General features: G+C 36.9%; 1 protein-coding gene across 5 annotated transcripts in view; it reads right to left on the minus strand.

The window, feature by feature from the left end:
* The window catches only part of BIRC6 (baculoviral IAP repeat containing 6), a 175,555-nt gene that overhangs the window by 59,205 nt on the left and 95,567 nt on the right, over window positions 1-20,783 (minus strand). For all 5 annotated transcript variants that reach the window (XM_050972011.1, XM_050972008.1, XM_050972010.1 and 2 more), the window contains exons 55-61: window positions 17,977-18,757; window positions 16,949-17,092; window positions 15,098-15,227; window positions 11,565-11,696; window positions 9,127-9,294; window positions 5,889-6,062; window positions 1,585-1,781 (exon numbers count right to left, since the gene is read on the minus strand). In XM_050972011.1, coding sequence (XP_050827968.1) covers window positions 1,585-1,781; window positions 5,889-6,062; window positions 9,127-9,294; window positions 11,565-11,696; window positions 15,098-15,227; window positions 16,949-17,092; window positions 17,977-18,757 — 1,726 coding nt within the window. The remainder of the gene's footprint in view (window positions 1-1,584; window positions 1,782-5,888; window positions 6,063-9,126; window positions 9,295-11,564; window positions 11,697-15,097; window positions 15,228-16,948; window positions 17,093-17,976; window positions 18,758-20,783) is intronic.

The following is a 20,783-nucleotide window of genomic DNA, read 5'->3' on the forward strand; positions in this document are numbered from 1 at the left end:
TTATGATGGGAATCAGAGTTGAAGAGGGTAGTAGCTGTGCAGTGCCCAAAGACACAATCAAACAATTTAAATGAAATTATGACACTGAGGTCCTTCTCATAATTAAATGTCACAGATGTTTCAGACTTTCATGCTATTTAGAAAAACAGATTTGATCATATTTAGTATTTCAGTATTTATCACCAGACTGATCTAAACTTGAAAAGATTAATATAAAAAGCCTTTACAGAAATTATCCAGAATACTAAATTCCTAATTGAAAGTCAAAGCCATGTTTTACTGCATTTATTCCAATTATGTTCACATTAGGAGAATCAGAAGTACCAGTGACTTAAAGAAATATAAAAGTAAAATTAAAGAATTAAGGGTCTGGAGAAATCATCAGTCTTCACTCTAAACAGTCTGTTTGGTATTACTGTATTTAATTTTTTTTATGGTTTGCAGAATTCTTATTCAGTATTTGAATATAAACATATATCTCAAGCTAAGAAATTGTAAAAAGACAGTAAGTTCCTAGGACTATAGAAAAAGAAGGAAAAAAAGGAATGAAATTTCTCATGGTTATAAGTTACCTTTCATGTCTTGCAGAATTCCATATATCAGTTTTCTTCAATACAGAGTACACATTATCTCTCTTGGAATGCATAACACAGTAACTGTTTATGTAAATACTTTTCTTCAACTTGCAATTTTTGAACTGCATTGCTACTAGACCTCTAGGGCCTTTGTAGAACTATTTATAAAGGATGCATATTAATTACCCAGTCTCACTACAGTGTTCCTATGGTTGCAATAATTTTACAGTCAAGATACTGAATAACGTACCCTTAATTCATACCCTTAGTATGATACCCTTAATTCATGATTAATTCAGTTTCAAAGGGAATAAATATTATTTCTCGTTAGGAGAAATAACTTCAGAAATAACAGCCAAAAACTTCAAAAATATAGTCAAACAGAAAATGAATAATTCAAAAGTTATTTTTTCCCTTTTTAGCAGTGTGTACTTAAACCAGTAGCCAAGGGAGTAATTCCACACTAACGCCACTACTGACACTTTTGAAATGTCTATCAGTGCATCCAGAGGAATTCTATATATAAGTATACAAATAATATACATTATTTCTTAATATCAATGTAATTAAGATGATACTGTTATTTGTAACAATAAAATTACATCATCTGCTTTGAGAACTGAATTTCACTAAACCATAAAAGTATCTACGAGGGTACACTTGCACGAACAATTCAGTGATAAGCAAATATGACTTTATAGTACATTTGTAACTTTATTTTACTGCACCCTCCAAGGTATTTTAAGATAACAGAAGCAGCTTGCCTTGGTCCGACAAGGCCACAGCTACTCAGGCAGTTTGTGACATGGACAAGGAAGCATATGTACAGCTGGACAGGGCTGTGGAGTTATCCACTTGCCTATTTTAAAGTAACTTCCCCAAATAACTGAGAAGTTAAACTAAACTATAGGGAAAGACAAGGAAAATACTGTCCTCAGACAAGGAAAATACTGTCCTCAGACAAGGAAAACACTCTCAGCATGTTTTCAACACTTTTTTTTCTACTCACTTGCTGAATTACGTCAGGATAAAGCATAGGGAGTCTCTCTGCAATAAGAGCCAATCCACCCATGCCAGCAAAAACTTGCAGTGGAGACTGAATGGGACAGGTTTCAAGAAGTGATTCGTCTAGAACTGCATCCATACACTCATCCCCAGGACTGATGGCTTCATCTTCAGGGCAAGGTCCCAGTAAATCTGCATGCTCTACAAGCAAAAACATAAAAGAAATTAATACATATAATCAACACTGTGTTTATTTCTTTGTCCTCATTTAAAAGTGGTTTTCAAAAGTAGTGGTTCCTTCTCAAGCAAAGACTGAGCCAAGAACCTGAAATGAATACAAGAACAACAAAAGAAAATAAAAGTGTTAGTGGTACCTTCTCAGGTTTCTGCAGTTGAGATGACTCCTGAGGTATTAGAAAGTCTTTTTTCCCAGCCCCGCGACCGAAGAAGAAGTCGAGATTCGTCGGTTCTGCTTTTCAAGGTTGTTTATTTTCCCTTATCTATTACATTCTTTCTCTGACCTGCTGAGATCTGTCTGGCAGGTCAGTTTGTGGCACACTGACCGCCCTTGGGGCAGTGTTAACTTTTTATACTAAGAACTACGTGTACTTTATTTACAATAATTTTCCAATACCTATCATGTACGTTAGACAGTCTGTCTCTATTCTAAACCAATGAAAAAGTGTCACCATCACAGCAGAAGATGGAGGACAAGAAGAAGGAGAAGGAGGACAGGAAACACCCAGATTCCTCCATCTTGCTTCTTGAACCCCCCCATTCTAAATCCCCAAAATTCTACATTTTCACCCTGTGACAAATTAACTGTCATTCTACTCAAACTCTTGTGGCTTTTAAACTTCACACAAAGCTGGTAATTTTTCCATGGGCTAAAATCGAAGGCACAGGTGGTTTTGACTCTGTGCCAAGGTCTCTGAGCCCCCTGCCAGGATATCAAATCACCCAGGGCAGCTGAAGGAATGTCCTGGGTCCTGACAGCACCTTTTGCCAATGACAGCAGATCTGTGTCAAACTCAGCATTATTTATACACAGCTGCATGTTAATTTTTAGAAGCTCATGTTTTATTAGAATTTGACCTATGCCTTCAAGGCTTTGCTGATTTTGGAGTTATGACACTTTTTAACACTCTTTCATCTAGAAGTTAAGTCTAGGTTTGTTATTCTCCAATAAAGAGTTTATAGCTGAAGAAAGGAAAGATCATCTTAACCTTAAATCTTAAGCTGTTTTGCTTTTCACATCTCCTCTCTGTGAGGTGTCAAAATGACTCTCTGCAAAAGCCATGAGATTTAATTCTATTCTTCCTCATGAAAAAAGATCATGATCTAGATTTTTAACTTTCTATTAACCTCCCTCCTCCCAGTTTATGACTAAGTACCCTAATATCTTGTACAACAAAAAAAATGAACATTCTATGCACTTACACACACAAGTATATGCAGAATATACAAAACCCTACCACAATTCCTTATTGCCAAACATCAGCCCTCTTTGCTAATTGCCACAGGCAAACTTCAGTGAATATTCTGTATATTTAATCTAAAAATCTGTTTTGCAGATTATATTTTAAAGCAATGTAATGCAGGGGTCCTCCAAGTCTTCACAGTACAGCCACATCAAAAGGCAGGAAAGATCAAAAGGTCTTAGTATCTCTTCACTGTGAACAGTCTGACAGTCATCATAATCCTCTGTTATACTCCAAATATATAGCACACATGTTTTTATTTATTATATACTTGTAAAAACACAGAAACACATTAAGGAATAACTTGTGCAGCTACCAATATAAATTTCTAATGAAAAAACTTTTTAACAGACACTGTATCTTTTAACAGATACTTCATCTTTTATAACTGTTTCTTCCTAATTTGAAAGGGAATAGGAAACAGCAGGTCTTTCCCCATCCTAATTCTCAACTTGAAAACATGCAAGAAGCACCAGGTTACAAGGACATAACTGATATGCTGTGGGAGGATCACACTGCTTTGGAATAATATGATCAAAGTGTAAGATTTAATAAGCTTAAATCAGGGACATGTAGAAAATGTACATCAATTCTTCCTACTTCAAACACAAAGACTATGAAAAGTCTGTCTGTCTGAAGAAGTCTTTCATAGACAGACTAAGAAAAGGTCGCAGATACCTTCAAAGAAGGATAATCCCTGTAAGAAAATGTCCAATCATAACACTTTCAGTACATACAGCTTTGACACCTACTGTTCTAAAGGACACAGGCAGAAAACTCTGTGGAAATGCTCCTTTACCCCACAGACAGTGGGGTGAGGGTGTCACAAACTTGCTAGTATCAGTAAGGAACTGTCTTCCACCAGACATGTGAAGGATTCCACCTCACTAGGCTGAACATGATTTGCAATTTGATTGCTTGCAGTGGCATGAATGGATCGGACTGCAAGAAATGTTAGATATCCTTCATAATGATGGTTTTAAAAGATAGATTTTCACCAAAAACCTCACCCCTGTTTTGCAGTGTAAAAAGCTGTAAGCTTTCCCAAAGGAAGAAAACAAGAAAATAGAAACACAGAGATACTGATAAGGCACAGAAAACTGCTTCTCTGCAAAAGACACTTGAAAAGTAAGTTCCCAGTGAGTAAAGCTATAGGCAGATCCTTTCATTGTGAGTGTAAACACAGTATCATCTTCAATATTCACTCAAGGAATTACACTTAAGTATGCTTCTCAAGTCCTTGCTTTAGTTAATTTTCTTATAATCCAATTGAAACCATTTCACCTCCATGAGTATTTTCCAAATTTTCAGTGAAGTCATGCACTTCACTGTGGAAAACTGCTCATCTCAAAAAAAACCATTGAAGCACACAGGAAAAAAATGTTAATAAATTACTCTCTTCCTCAAGTAGTAGTAAATGTAGCACTAGAGACACCATGTGAACCTATAAAATCTATCCAGCATGTCAAAAATCTATCCAGGTGTCAGAAAGCCTGTGGTCTACTTTAAGTACCAAGTAAAGGAGCACTGATACGTAAGAATAGAATCTAGATTGCTCTAGATATTACACACTAGTCAAGAAAAAGCAGTAGCTCTGACCTTCATTACTGCTGAGTGGTGATTGTGAATATAACTGATATTTTGCTGTATATCATAACAGATCAATGGATTTGTAATGACAAGCTCAAATTTTCAAAAGTGTTTATCTCAAGTTTGTACAAAAAAGTGCCCAATTACTTAATAAAAGTTCAGAGGACCTTTATGTCTTCACACAACTTTACTACTAAATTGAACCTTCTCTAATGATTTGAGTTTTATTCAAATAGTAAAATATTTACTGTATGTTTAGAATTTAAATAAAGAGCATAAGTAAACCAAAGTATTATTTAAAAAAATACGTGTCTCTTAATAGTGTGAGAGATATTGTATATCCAGACACTACATAGAGTCATGAAGTGCTTATTTTAGACAAGATATCAAGAAAATTATAACTGTTTTTCAACATTTCTGTTTCTTATCTTTTGTAGAAACAGACTATGAAGTGAGCAGGTTTTAAAAGAAGCCCCTGTCTGAAAAGAACTGAATTATTAATTGTGGAATTCCATGCTGTGTCAATAGGCTGATGATCAGCAGATCACAATTAGCTTAATTTCAAAGTCCCATTTCTCTAAGTCTTGCCTAAAGGAGTGATATAAAAATATTTCAGAACAGACTCCTGGGATAGATCTCCTCCTTTCCCCCTTCCCCAGCAAGTAGATAGCAAGCAACTGGCAGAAGTATTATCAAGAAATTCATCATATTTGAAAATGTTAAATGTTTTTAGAAGTTGGAGTTATAAGACCTGCTTAAATGTCTTGAGAGAAATCCCCATTTTTGAAGCAGCATTTGGTACCTAAGATACCTCAATAAAAAAATTCACAGGCTTCTCTAACTCATATGGTTTCAAACAGCTCCTGTATTACTAAATCTGCCCTGGTTACCAGCACAAACAGTTACACTTACTTACTAGTGAGAACTGTTATACTTGTCAAGAAATAAAATGTACTGTATCTATACAATCACAACAGTATCACATACAATATTACAATGAAAATAGAAAAGCAAAACCAGAGCAACCACATCGGAGCATCTTATAGATACAATTTAGGCAGGGAATGAATTAGCACTTTATCACAAAGTTTAGCTCTTATCTGGAAAATAATAGCTCAGGAAAATCCTCCAAGAAAATACAAAAAGCCGCTGTTTCTCATCAAGAAAATCAAAACAACTTTTGTCCAAAATAATAACATTTTTAAAAGGAGCACACCAAAAAAGTAAGAATACTCACCTTTTTCTGTGTGAAGACGTTTAAATGAGTCTGTTTTTGATAAGCTTGGATCTGAGATGACTTTGGAACCAAGTTTAACTGTCAAATCTATGGATCGGTATCCTTGAGGGAGCTTGCGGTCATACAGCAGAGTCAGAAGCTGGGCAAGTGTCATTTCAGCTGGTAATGGCTGACCTAGACAACAAAAGGCATCAAGTCAGAGAGGAAAATTCTGACTGGGTTACTTTAACATACATATCCAGGTGCTGTTCATTACTTGCACCACAGAAGCCAAGTAGACAAAATATCATTTGGCTCCAAACTAAGGCCCTCATTTTACCATTTGTTCTCTTGGGAAAGGGACCCCCCATCAGTTTGGAACCAATCATCAAAAAGATCTATGCCAGCATTCCCTAAGACAGCCCTGTGCTGAGAGCACAAGCACTTGGCACATTTAACAAATGGCTAAAGCTGTAATTTGATGTGCATTTTAAGTGGGTACTGGCTGTCCCCTGCTATTAAACACCACCTATGCAGCATCCTTGAATTGTGGGAGCATGGAGGTGTCTGCAACAGGAAGGTAAAACAGGTGGTATTGAAAAAAGTGGAAAACAAAGGAACTGGCAATTCTTTTTCAGGCCTACTAATCTAGCCTAGCTCATGACTCCTGTGTCAGGACAGCAGAAGATAAAAAAAAAGGGCACTGCCGGGACCACTTTTCTCCACAGCAATGTAGACTTGGAATGCACATGCAATACAGTCCAAACTGATTATCCTAATTCAGATTTAGGTTACTTTGTTGATTGCAAATATGTTCTTCCCTGAAATTACAAGCTAACCTGAAGGCCAAAGAAAAATTTTGTCTGAAAACAAGTAGATTTACCCATTAAATATTTTAGAGTTGAATCATATAATAGAGTGTCCATTTCATCTTGATTGTACTTAATCAAGTAAAACAACATCTAAGAGTTCCTCAGTAACAATCTGCTTCTTCAATTGAAGACTATGTTTTAAGAAAAACAAAAATTAAAAATGCCTTGCCATTGTACAACATAGTAACTGTCTGCTGTGCAAGACATGGCCAGATCACAACTACAGAACAGCTTACATGACCATCACGAGACAGTCAACCTTTACCAGCTACAAACTGAAAACAGGCACTGGGTTTTGATCTCATCTCCAAAACAGCTGTATCATAGATTATCCTGAGCTGGAAAAGACAAGAATCAAAGCCCAACTCTTGGCCCTACACAGGACAGCCCCAAGAGTCACACCATGTGCCTGAAAGCATTTTCCAAGTGCTTATTGAACTGGCAGGCTGGTGCTGTGACCACTTCCCTGGGGAGCCTGATCCAGTGCCCAACCACCCTCTGGGGGAAGATCCTTTTTCTAATATCCAACCTAAACCTCCCCTGACACAGCTTCAGGCCATTCCCTTGGCTCCTGTCACGGGTTACCAGTCACTGGAAAAGAGATCAGTGCCTGCCCCTCCTCCTTCCCTCATGAGGAAGTTGACTGCAACGAGGTCTCCCCTCAGTCTCCTCTTCTCCAGGCCGAACAAGTGACCTCAGGCATCCCTCATGTGGTTTCCCCTTAAGGCCTTTCACTCTCTTCATTGCCCTCTTCTGAACTAGCTTTAATAGCTTTAAGTCCTTCTTATACTGTGTCACCCTAAACTGCCCCGAGTTCCTGAGGCAAAGCTGGCCCAGAGCAGAGAGGGACAATTCCCTCCCTTGCCAGGCTGGCAGTGCTGTGCCTGATCTGCCCACCCTCCAGAAGAGCTGTAACCATCCCTCATGGCACACCATCACTGCACTCATGCCACCAGGTTTTGCTCATTGTCCTGGGTTGACCATATGATGCTTTTATCCCCAGTCATCTGTTCTGTTTATGCTTGAGAATAGGTTTTGCACCTTTAAGACTTGTTCTGAGAGCGAAGAGGGGAAAGAAGAACGCGCAGTTTGTTATCAGACACTGCACTCACTCCTCCACATTCCTGCTCCTGAACTGTGCTGTCTGCAGCATGGACAGACAGCAGGCCAGAGCTCTCCTTTGTTTTAGTTAGTTTTAGCTAGCTGAGGCAAAGAAGTTCCCTGGACTGTGGTTTTTTTCCTTTTCTTTGGACCTGTTTAAACCCGCTCTGGACTGAGCACCAGACGAGCACTGGCAGCTCGCACCTGTGGCCCACCGGGCCGGGCCTGGGCCATGGCACTTCCAGTGCCACAGGGACTGATAAGAGACTGAGTGAGCTGAACTGCAACCCGGGGATGGGTCTTTTCTGAGTTTGTCATTGCTTCTGGAGCAGCAAGAGGTTTTATTGATTAATATTGTTTAGGTTTTATTGTTTAATAAACAGTTTTTTCCACCTTTTTCCAAGGAGGTATTTCTTCCCGAACCAGTTGGGGGAAGGGCCAATTGAATCTGCTTTTCTAGAGGAACCCCTTTGGGGGTTCTCTCCCAGATTTGCCCTGAACCAGGACACCCATCAATTTTAGATATTTTAATCCAAGTTATACGATCCTGGTAATAATTGCCAGAGGATAGCCTCAAAGCTGGTAATTGGATAGTAAGTTTCAAATTTAGGGATTTTTGGGTGAAAATGACTTTCATCAGAAGTTAACCACTTAATTCCATTAGCTGGATCCAGACAAGAAGCTGTTCTGCACAATAATGAAGTGTTTCACTCATGTTTCTGTCTTTTATTCCTGATCTAAGTCACTACAATTTCTTCCTGAACAAGAGAGATTGCCAATCTTGCTATACCATATCTGACAAACATAGATCATGACCAACTGCTTAGGATATGCTGTGTTTTTAAAACACAAATCTTATGGAATTCAAGAATATTCCTGAACTGGCAAATCAACCCTTCAGAGAGCAATGCAAGATGGCTGCCCACTCAGAATCTGAAGTAATAGGACATTGGTACCAGTTCAGTTCTGCCTTGTATGTGGAAGAAAACCTACGTCACCTTTCAATCCCACTCTGCTTTCATTTGTGAGTAAGTGTTGTGAGAGGTTTTTTAGGAATAAGGTACTAAACTTCAAGGGACATCACCATAATTGCCATTTTTTTTGAGCTGCTATGATGCTACAGTGCTGCAGCTGCTGATGTTATAACGATTTCCAGTTGAAAGCTGTTTACCAGCTCCACCCTTCCAAGATTCTAATGCCCATTACCATTTTAAGAACTTCCTGATTATGCATCAGCCACTGAAAAAACCATAATTTTGATATGTAAAATGTATTATTAAAGTTACCTGGTAGTAGTTTATGGTACAGATGAAAGACTGGAACACTAATGGTCTTGCTGGAAGATTCTCCTCCTGAGGAAGAAGTACCAACTTTATCTGCCATCACTCTTCCTCGCCTCGATGGTGGACGTGGAGGGGTGGATGAAACAGCTCTTTTTGACTGAGATTTCAAACCTAGTAGAGAAGTAAAAAATTTCAAGTTGTTCTAGTATTTAATACCTTCAGTTTACCAAGATACAACATATTCAAAACCTTAAATGATAGAAAAATATAGGAACTTGACCTCACTGACTAATTAAATACCAGAACAATATTTTTGTATAAAACATATTTGGATATAATCCTAGTATTTTTAGTGAAAAGGCTGTGCATTCTCCAAAGCCCCAAACATAAACCAAACCATAACTAGATGATATCATGCCCAAAAAAAGCAAAAGCTATTCTGATTCTGCTCTCACTGAAGAGTGTCTCACAACGGGCCCTAGAGCAAAATGGTTTTAGGCTGTCTTCTCACCTGAAAGCAAGAAAGGCAGATTTTTCCAAACTGACAGACATTTCAGCACAGATTATAGCTAATAACCCGTTGTCTGGCCTATAAAGGTGACTTTAGCTGCAGTACTGACAGTACCACATGTGATGAAAGGTGTCTTTATATGTGCTTTCCAAGTTCCCTGGCCCCAAAACATTTGAAATAAGCACTACATGAAAATTAGGAGGCAGAAGAGCTACAGAAAAGCTTACTGTTATTACACAGCAATACTGCCTCATCTTAGGACAGCTTAAAGTGAGTTAAGGTACAGCAAAATTATACTACAATCACGTACCCTTCTGTGCAGGTGACAGAGGTAAAAAGCCAGCAGGTCAACAGACAAAGACAGACAATTACTAACTTATCATTGTTCAAGAGCTGCTATAAAACTAACAAGATCCACACTTCAAATGCTGTCATAGACTCTTGTTTCAGCTGTTCATTAGAAGCAGCTCGAATGTGCAACACATTGTCCAATAATCTCAGTACACTAAACTAGCTTGCCTCAGGAAGATCAGGCTGCAAATACCATCTTCTCCCTCTATTAATTTTACCCATAGGTAAAAACTTAAATGCTTTTAACTTCTTGAGATTCTGAGGACGCTATAAAACCCTCAGAATAAATGAAAAATTATTACAAAAGAAGAAAATATTTGACAAACAGGCAGCAAAACCAAATCCAAATTAAATAAGTTTAAATGTAAACTCTTACTAAATTGGAGAAAATTGGAAACACCAGAAAAAACCTGAACTCTGCTACTTTTTAACAGAGAATGGGTGAGATCACACAGTAGGATGAACCATGCAACTGGAATGACAAGGCTGACTGTGCTAGGCCCTATCTTCAAGGTTGGCTTCGTATTTTTGTTTCTTTCTAGATTTTTTGTGTTTTAACCCTTTCCTTGGACCTACTACTATTTTAGATACTACTAAAATGAGTTTAACTTAAGAGGCACCTACTGTAACTACTTTGTCAGACAAAGATGCTGTAAATAACATAGTTATGTTGTTTTAAATGTACACCAAGCTCAGTGAAACTGCTGCCCTGTTCAACCTTTGTGTTAAGTTATATCTACATCTAAAAACTTGAAATAAAAAGCTTAAGAAATATTGGTGCCAAAAGTCAAAGGAAATCAGCATCTCTGCTTTATGCTTCATGAAGTGTGAATGAACTCGAGGTACCTCAATAATGGCAGAAAGCTAGATAGGAAAGGAGCAGTTTGAAGTTCATTAATCAACTTCAAACTGAAAGACTAATGACTTCTACAGCCATCATCTGAACTGTAACATTTGTGTACCACTGCAAAATTACTATGTTCAATCTATATGCTCCAACAAAAGGTTTGCTTTTTTGTAAGGAAAAGAGCTTACATGAAAGACTTCTGAAGACTCGATTCAATAGTATTTATAAACTGAATGCATTGAAAGAAACTCCAGTATTAGTTGTTTCCAAGTTTGACAGTTTTTAGCAGAGTACCATTAGCTGTTCTGCAAAATATGTGGATACTTTTTATTTCCAAAGCACATTTTCAGAAGAGAGGTGACTAAAGCCTGTTGTACCAGCTACTGCAAAAAGCAGAAGCAATAATAGCCTCCAAGCTCCAGGGATGTCTTTAAAAAAATGCTGTAAAATACTCTAGTAACAGCATCCACGAAGATATCACTTACACATTCATTTAGGTGTACATAGATTTGACAAATTTGTCAAAGTATAATCTACTAGAGGCAGCTGTTTCACCAGGAATCAATCTTTGTTGCCTAACAGTCAGTTCCATTACAATTGTAGTACTAGGTGCTACAATCTTTCTAATCATCACAAGTAATAAAGTTAATTATTGCTAGGTATTTTCTTCCCCTAACACCCTTTTAACATCAGAAAGATCCATTTTATAAAAGACACAAGAAAAAGACATACCAGAAGCAACAACAACGCTGTAATTGTCCTGAAATCCATTTTCTGCTTTAACTTTTTCTTTCTCCTCATAATTCTTCTTTTCTTTATCCTCCTTCTGTTCATTAATTAGCTTAGCTGTAATACTGGGTGTATCTATATGGGGATGGAGGGGATAAGGACAAAGAAAAAGAGGAAAGAAAAGTATTTCAAGATACTAAGTTGATTTTATCAGTTTCTAAGTTGTTAACAAGGCTACTCTCAACTATTGCAGCATTTCAGAGTTCCAACACAGGCAGCAAAAGTCTTGTCAATACCTATGAATTATAGTAATATTATAGTAATTCTGTCCCCTTCTTTCCCCAAAACTCTGTCCTCTGACAATTTAAATCTGTAACAGTTTAAAGCCATTACTTGATGAGTCAAGTGTTTTCCCACTAAAAACCCCACTACACCACTGCAATCAACAAAAAATGAGATTAAGCAAAAAAATCCCTATCCAAACCAAAACCCAATGAACCAAAAAGTCCACAAAAAAATCTTGACAAAGCAATAACAGCAAAAAAATCCAACCAAAAAAGAAATACCAAAACTTTTTTTTTTAAGCACAGCTGCAGATGTATTTAAACATGCTCTAGTATTTGGGTCTGGGTATTTCTTGTTACATACTGATCCCATTTCAGAACTGGTAAATTCTCTTCCTGTGAAATTGGAAGATGCCTGAAGTACATTACACAACCAAATCCTGAGCTGTTTGTTTAAGAGAACATTAGATTACTGCAGTTTGACCATTTTTCAGTTCAAGTAGTGTAGATCACAACTATCAGTTCTTTATTAAATCTAATCTAACTTATTAAATCACTGATGATTGGTGACAATGGACAACTGCATACCCTGGGTGGTACAACACTGGCACCAAAATGGCTAAGTAATTCTCTAATTGCTTTTGAGTTGTTTCCACATAGCCACAGCAGCTTGAAGGTACAACCAGACTCAAGACCTAAAAGTACCATGCAGCCACCTTTAACTGTGTGTCACCAGTGGGTGAGGTGCTGAAAGGGACATGATTTGGCTGCTTGGAAATATATTAAGATTTATGCCTGAAGACATTAGTTATGTTTGCAATTAGACAGCACTGGAGACTAAAAAGAGATACGGAGTGTGAAACTACTGCCACTGAGGACTCTACATTCACACACATACACTCTATGTATAGATCTGTGTGTATATATACAAGCACATTTGTGCATACATACATACACACATACACATGTATCTATGAGACTGTGTATGTTTTCGGCTTTGAAAAAAATTTCATCATTATTATTATTATTAGTACTACTATTATTATTATTAAATTTCTGAGTTGCTCTAGTTTTGTCACTCAAAGTCCACTTACTGCTGGGGAATTTAAAGGTCATTATTAAAATTATTGAAGAAGGTTAAGCAATGGTATTTTAACTACTCAGGCAAAATGCAGATTTGTTGTTCAGTTTTTCTGACTCCAGCAATAACTGAAGACTAAAGGGGCAGGAAATACAAAAGAACTGGTACTCATGCAGACAATCCTATCTGCTGTGTACTGCACATTTTCTTCCTATGGTGAAGGGATGCAAGCAGCAGATCTATCAGTGATTTTATGACCCCTTTCTCCCCCTCTTTTTTAAAAGCTGGGGAAAAAGTACAAAACTAATATGGGTCTTGTGACTTACACAGAAAGTATGAAATGGTTAATTTGAGACATTAAGAGTAGTAAAGAAAAAAGAAATTAACCCAAGGGACAGATTCTCACACAGGATCTTCATGACTTCTATTCTATAGTGGTGAAAGCCTTTTCTTTATTTTCTACCCCAATCTACCCCTTATCTCTCTCTCACCCTATATATTCAAGCCTTCCTTACTCTGTCCTAACCATGGACTTCACAGAATACCATAAAGAACCACAAAGCCAAGACATAACAAGGCATTAGCAAACCCTAAAGTTATGGTGCCCTACCAAGTCAGCACTTGACCATTTTCAATTTCAGACATGACAGTTTACCACATCATCACATTCTCCTCTCCAGACCTTATTAGCACTGGCTATCAAGCTGACAACAATGCACCACTAAGGCAGCTACTCAGTACAGTTCATGTCACTGCTCAGCAACTGATCCCTACCTCGTACGAAGCGACCATCCCACCCATTACAGTAATGAGATCCTTGTGCAGTTTGTGGTCAGAAAGACCTTAGTCACATTTCACACATGACTCTCTGGACAGTAAATAAATACAGAATTCTATCAGAAATAGTAAACTATTCCTTGATAAATGAGATTCAAGCATTTTTATAAATATCAATAGATATTTTTCTATTAAAATTCTAAAACACACCTTGTTCTTTCTAGTGCTCTGCCAAATAATATTTTAGTACTCCTATCAGCTTGTTAGGTAACATTTATTGCCCCAATAAATCCGTAAATGTAAAAATTTTCCACAGATATAAAAAAGCAACAGTTGCTTTTAACTCCATGAAGATCTGTCTCACAAATTAAAAGTTGATCTACCCTGAATTCCAAAGAAGTACACAATCAAGTAAACCTACATATAGGAGCATACATACCTAGTTAGATGAACGGGCAACTAAGAGCATACCCTTCAGTGCACATCTCCCAAATGGCAAAAACGTAATTGCTCTAACAATCTTTGACTTGTCTTTGGTATTACTGAGAACCACGTTTCAAGAGTAAAGAAGAAGTCCTGGATTTGTTTACTTTTTTAAAACTAGACATGTATAAAAACTGATTTTTCATTTAATATGTCCAAAGAATTTTTGCTCTATTTATTACTAGAGGAGAATCAACTTAGAATCAACTTGCATTTTGCTTGGTTTTACCTAAAGAGCTCTGGCATGGAGATGACATCTTCACTATGAATTCTACTTGTTAACTAAGCTTAAAAAAATTACTAACCCTAATCTTTAACATACAGTTCTGTTTCCTGAAGTATTAAATAACCTCTAAAATTAAAGGTGGGATTCATTTTAAGATTAATATATCTACCATTTAGGTGTCAAAATCCATATTATGGTCTGTGAAAGCCTGACCAACAGAGTTCCCCTCAGAGAGGTTCATCTCTCAGTGTGTATTCAAGTAGTATAACTGAAAGTACTGAAATTTAAAAAACAAGTAAATAAATTATTGCCATAACATTATCCTCCCACTTTGCATAATTTTAAAATTAATATCTAAACGTAAATTATACTTTTCATTTTTCATTTAGTAAGCAAATGCAAATATTTATAGAGCAGACAAATGTATAAGCACAGAAATTAGATGGAGCCCTTATCAAGGTCCTTTTCACAGGACATACATCTCCACCTTGAGACGTACCACTAAGCTCCAGGCTATTTAACTGACAAAATCTAGGGAAATTGCATGAAAGGATGAAAGACAGTGTGTTTCAAAGACTGATATTTGCAGTATCATTTGTATGGTCAAATAAACAATGAAAGATTTTTTTTTAAAACTGCATTTTAAAAAGACACAAAACAAAACCATGAGCTATTGCAAACTTGCCTGACACACGATCAAGAACCTCTGCTAGAGTTGTTGAGACAGGCAAGTGAAGAGTACGGAATTTGTGTCCAGCTCCATACATTGGATGTTGAATTACATGACTAGTAGCATTAATTCTACCTTTGTACAGCTGAAAAGAAAAACAGTCAACATTAATTATGACTTTAACACTGAGAAATAAATTAAACCACTATGTTCTTATAAAGGCACATCAGTTAGATAAAGCAAAACTCTAAGTATGCTAAAAAAAGGAAACTAATACAGCCTTCAACTTTAGAAGTAAACAGTAAAAATACATCAAATTAGGACATGTTTAGCTTTTTAACTCCACATAATTTGTTTTGAAAGCCTACAATATTTTTAGGACCAGAAACAGTATAGTATCATCTTTGCTTTAAAAAACCCAGTCATTTTACATAGCTGTAATATGAGAGAAAAATCACATGCCTGAGACTTGCAATTATTTAGGAAACAAAAACTTAACTTTGAACCTAAATATTGAAAAATAACAATGTACTTTGAGTAGAGAAAGATGATGTTTTTCTTCGGTTCTCACTTGAGGAGGAAGTTTATTCTAGACTTAATATCTACTTCTTGTTATTACGACAGGTAACTAAGTCACTCTTAGTTAAACCATGGCAAATATTTTACCATAATGTATTTTAGACAGCCCTGAAGACCTGTTTATTCATTTGAACTTACAGGACCAATGTACAATTGTGCAATGCAATTAAAAAAAAAAAAAAGGATTTCCTGACAACCAGAACTGAGCTTCTGAAAAACAGGTTTGGTATGAACATTAAAGACAGAAATGGGGAACCAGTCTTTGAAAGGTTATGTTGTTGGATATTCTAGAAGCATATCCTGAAAATCCACATTATTTTTAAGGTTTCTCTTTGCATCTTATAGGAGGAATCATCTCATTAAAAACACAATTTCCCAGTGTTTTTAATAAAAGAAACTGAACTATGACAACTTCAAGACATTTTTTCTGCTTTTACATATCTAGTAACAGCTTCCTGTAAAAATCTGTTGTATGTAAAACAATTAACAGAAAACTGATGTTACCTTCACATTATCAATGGACCTGTTAATTATTCAGCCAATTTAAAACATTTAAATGTTTGTGCTAGAACTGTATTTGTGCCTCCTTTTCCATTTTATACTATCCAACTCGGTTTCCCTGTCATATCTCCTGCAGTACTTCTGAGATGCAGATAACAAGGCAACAAATACTTTTTTCTACAGTATCTTTATCTTCATCTGGGAGTATCAGATCTTTTAAAGAAACTTGTGGGTTTGCCCTATTTTTTTAGTCACAGCCTTCAATGGAGAGCACTTCAGACATCAATTGCAATTCTGTTCCAGTGAAGCATGTGGGACCATAAAGCATACATCTGCTTTATAAACTAATTCACATATTTGTCACTCAATTTATTCATGGCGTTTTGGCTAACTGCTGAAGCATGTCTGCCAGTTTTGACCGTGACTGATCCTTAATGATACTGCTAAGGACTGCTGAACAGATATTGTATCTATATTTATTGCTAGTGTGTAAGGGTACTATTAAAAAGCCTTCTGTAAGATAAATTTCAGTTGTCACATCCTTCAGAAACAGTATATTTCCAACAAATATTTCCAACAAATATTTTGTGTTATTGTAGCACAGTGCCTTGAATTTCCTTCTAAAATTATGAGTTAAAATTCAACAGCACATTCCTTTCCAAAATTCCATAATGTGTACAGCAGTAAAAAGCTGCTGACACGTCAAACAAAGTTGAATACACTCAGACTTAAGATTTACAGGCTAAATTTATTCCACGTTTACCATAAGGTATCAAAAATTCTTACTGGACAAGGTGACTGAAGAAACAAAGTCACTTTCTCATCCTCTAGCATCAGCTGCAAAAAAAGTCTCCTAATAAATCCTGAAATATTTCCAGAGGTTGGGAGGTTCCCACGCTGAGGAGAGGACTGGAACAATTCACAGAGAACCTGAGAAGGCAAAATGATATCAGATTTAAAATATTTCTACATTTAGGTCTTTAAAATATAGCTCTACACAGCCAAAGCAGTAGGCAGTGCCCGAGATCCACTTCCAGTTACCACACCAGCTCAGAAATGAGCACCACTGAAGAAAACACCAGCAGCAAATAAGGCCCTTAATATAAAAGTTTAAAATGCTGACTCCAGCATCAAAGTAATTGTAAACATATAGATTTCTCAAAAAGATAAAAAAATGAAAATAAAGTAGTTATAAAACCAGATTTTGAATCCCTAAAGCAAACCTTTCCCATGGCATAATGCACTATTACTCCCAGCCATTAACAGAGAACTGACTCAATTTTTTTACTGAAGTCTGCTTCTTCCAAGAGCATCATTACTTTTAATGCTGAAAAACCATTTTTTCATTATACTTGCATTCAGCTAGGTCTGCAAGGTTAATGAATGTGATAAAGATAGCTGAATCTGTTCTAGAAGACCAAATGCAAAGCCATATTCTGCAATACCCTGCATTTCCTTGGACACAGGTTGCACAAGCAAACTTCCCAGGAAATCTCCTTAGGTTACTAATAATAAAATATGTGTGAAGCTTGCTGTTCAAATTCCATTTCACAAAAGTTTAGCCCTATCGAATTAAACAGTCTTTTGGAGTTCGGTCTAAAGTTTATTTCTCTAAACCAAGAGGAATACAAATCTATACACAGGACTGGACAGCCATGCCAAAACATTTTTTAATGTTTCAGACTCAGATCAACAAGCTAACAATTTTAATATAAAAATTTTCCAGTCAATGACAGTTTACAAAACCCCAAGTTATTATAAAGAAAGGTAAAAAACACAGAAAGTTTTCAAACATTATTATTTTTCTCTCTCACCTGTGCCATAAGTCTCTGGTTATTAGGATGGCAAGAGATGCACTGGAGGAAGAAAGCAACTGTTGCATTTTCAATTGCTGTCCGCTGCTGAGTGGTCAATCCTGTGGTTACAGTTGAAGAAAGCGAGCTGGATCTTGCACTGGTCTGCTGGGCCGTCATATTGTGTCCTCCAGAGGTAGCACCAGAATGGCACAACAGGAATAAAAGTGCTGTCCACAATGGATTGACTTCAGAGCCACCCAACCAATCCTTCATCATGTGGCTGTTGCCAACTTCTGTCAGAAACCTGAGAACAGGAGCAACCAGGTCTGCCGTGATGGGCATTTTATTAAAGTGCTGTGGAACATGGTGCCTCCTGAGCCTGTCCTGGGTGATATCCATTGATTGTGCAGTGCAGTCAGAGCTAGAAGTATGGTTAAAGCAAAAACTAGCGAGACTTCTTACAAGCAGTGAAGGCAAACCTGAGTCCAGTAACTGCTTGATAGCTTCAGGAGACTGAGATGAGGCAGCAAGAGTAGCCAGGTGAGACTCTGTTAGTGCAAGAGGGGCTTGTGCATTTTTAGAGTCATCTGTCAAAGATGAACTAAGGTCCTGCTTTTTGCTGTCATCGGTCATAGACAGTCTGTGCTGACACTGCATTGGAGGAGGAGTGATACCCATCCATCCCATCAGTAAGGAAAAATAATTTGGGTGGATATGGCACATGGAACAAAGCAAACTATCAACAGCTTTCTTCAAAACCATGTTGCAGGGAAGAGACATGGACCAGTTAAATAGTGACCTGTAGAAGACAGAAAATTGTATCAATACATAGTCTGCCAGTTATTTTTCTCTTTTTTATCACTGGTTCATACAATCTTTTTGCACTGTATGCTTAAATTTCTTTCACCATACTGTACTTTAAATAGATATAATCCAGCTGCACACAAAAACCAGATTTTGTTATTTCAACAGTTGTCATACATCTCATCCATTTTTAACCAACTGCAACCTCTTTGTGCTGTCAATTCTCCAAGCTGCAAGCCATTAGGGTCACACACATGATTCTATGTGTGTTTACAGAGGTTATTTCCATGAAGGTCTCAATTCCTTCTAAGACCTGGAAGTACTTTAACATGTTTCAAAATTTTTTAAAATTTCCCTTATTACGCATTTTCTTAAAGATGCTGCAAAAAAATGAAAGCAGCAACAACCTTGTTTGTTGAACAACACACCCTTGTTATCCTTTCTTGACCTCAATTTAGGACACAAGTTAACAACAGAATTATTCCTCAGCTGTTCTGAAGCCCCACCTACCTTTGGCATCACATCCAAGTACTATCTGCTTGAATGCTAATCCAAACCATATGAGTGCAGAAGCTAATTTAGCTCCTGTTATCCAGATTAAATTTCAGAAAAGGTACTTGTAAAAGTAAAATGATAATTTCTTCACACAGACTTGTCCAGAGTATTTGAAGTACTTTAAAAAAAACAAAAACTAGTTCTCCAAACTGCATTCACAGTACCTTGACACCACAAGTGTTACATTATCTTAACATTTACATACAGAGGTTAATATGCACTTCATGCCATTCGATGCTAGGTTTTTAAATTAATTTGGATGTATTATTGTATCTTGCATTCCCACTTGAAGGCAAGGATTGTTTTCCCTTCATCTGGATGGAAATGTTATTTATTCTATGTTAAGTCTAAGGGCACCCTAGGAACTCAAGGAACTCTCTGGGTCTAACCAAAAGTCAGATTTATCACCAGTCAAAGGTTGATAAAACTCCTCCCCAACAGAAAACTCATCTCAGTGGCTAAATGATCTATAACTCTGCAAAGACAGTCACAATTTCCAAAAGTCCACATGTAATAAAGCTACACTTAACTCTTCTCCAACTATATATTAACACAATCCAAATGCCAAAATCTTCAGGATGAGTTCATGCTCTATGAAAAATAAGGTTTTTTTCTAAATACATATTTAAAAATAACTGGGGGATTAGGGGATCCATTGGCCAAAGCAAAAATACTGAAATAGAAAATGCGGATGATGGGAAAATATTTCCAAGAACAAAGTGATTTATCACATGAAGGAGAAACTTGGAGCTATGCCTAGAATCCATTACAATATTTCAAAAGTTACAATATCAAAGAAAATGAAGAATACACATGAAAAGTTACTTTTCTTAGAAAAAATATTTGCCCATATAACTTTGACAAAGGTGGTTTTAAAATTTGCTCCAGATGGTGGCCTATATGAGTGATAATTTTATATTGGGCAGGAGGTGGGGGAACAGGGTCATATTATAACTTGCATACTCAAACTAGGTACAAACTATCATTTCTCCCTGTGATGAAAACAACACACTTTCCTCCACAAGACAGGAACTCAGCTGTGAAACCCACTTTTATATATACATTTTATATAAAGCTAATTGGGCTGTCCATTTTGGAAAGTCCATTTTTATTAGCAAGTACAATTTTATTGGAAAGTACATATTTATTATAATGTATGCTGAAAAAGTATTTCTGTTAAAGAGTGGAGGGCTGGTTACGTGACAAAGGCCAGGTAGACACGCTCTGGACAGCTGACCAGGAATCGGAAAATTACCGGACCCAGCTAATCTGAGTCCCTGCACCTGCAAGGACACTGTGGCCTTGAGCATAGCTGTAGTATGATAACAAGATGCTGTAGTTGAGAGAGAGACATGAGAAAAGGGAGATGTAAGTCGTAAGGAATGAGGGAGTAAGAGGGGAACTGATACCTATAGTATAACCAGTAGAGCGTGGAAGTAGAGGGGAACTGATACCTATAGTATAAC

The sequence above is a fragment of the Serinus canaria genome, chromosome 3 (assembly GCF_022539315.1).
Source record: "Serinus canaria isolate serCan28SL12 chromosome 3, serCan2020, whole genome shotgun sequence".
Classification (NCBI taxonomy): Eukaryota; Metazoa; Chordata; class Aves; order Passeriformes; family Fringillidae; genus Serinus; species Serinus canaria.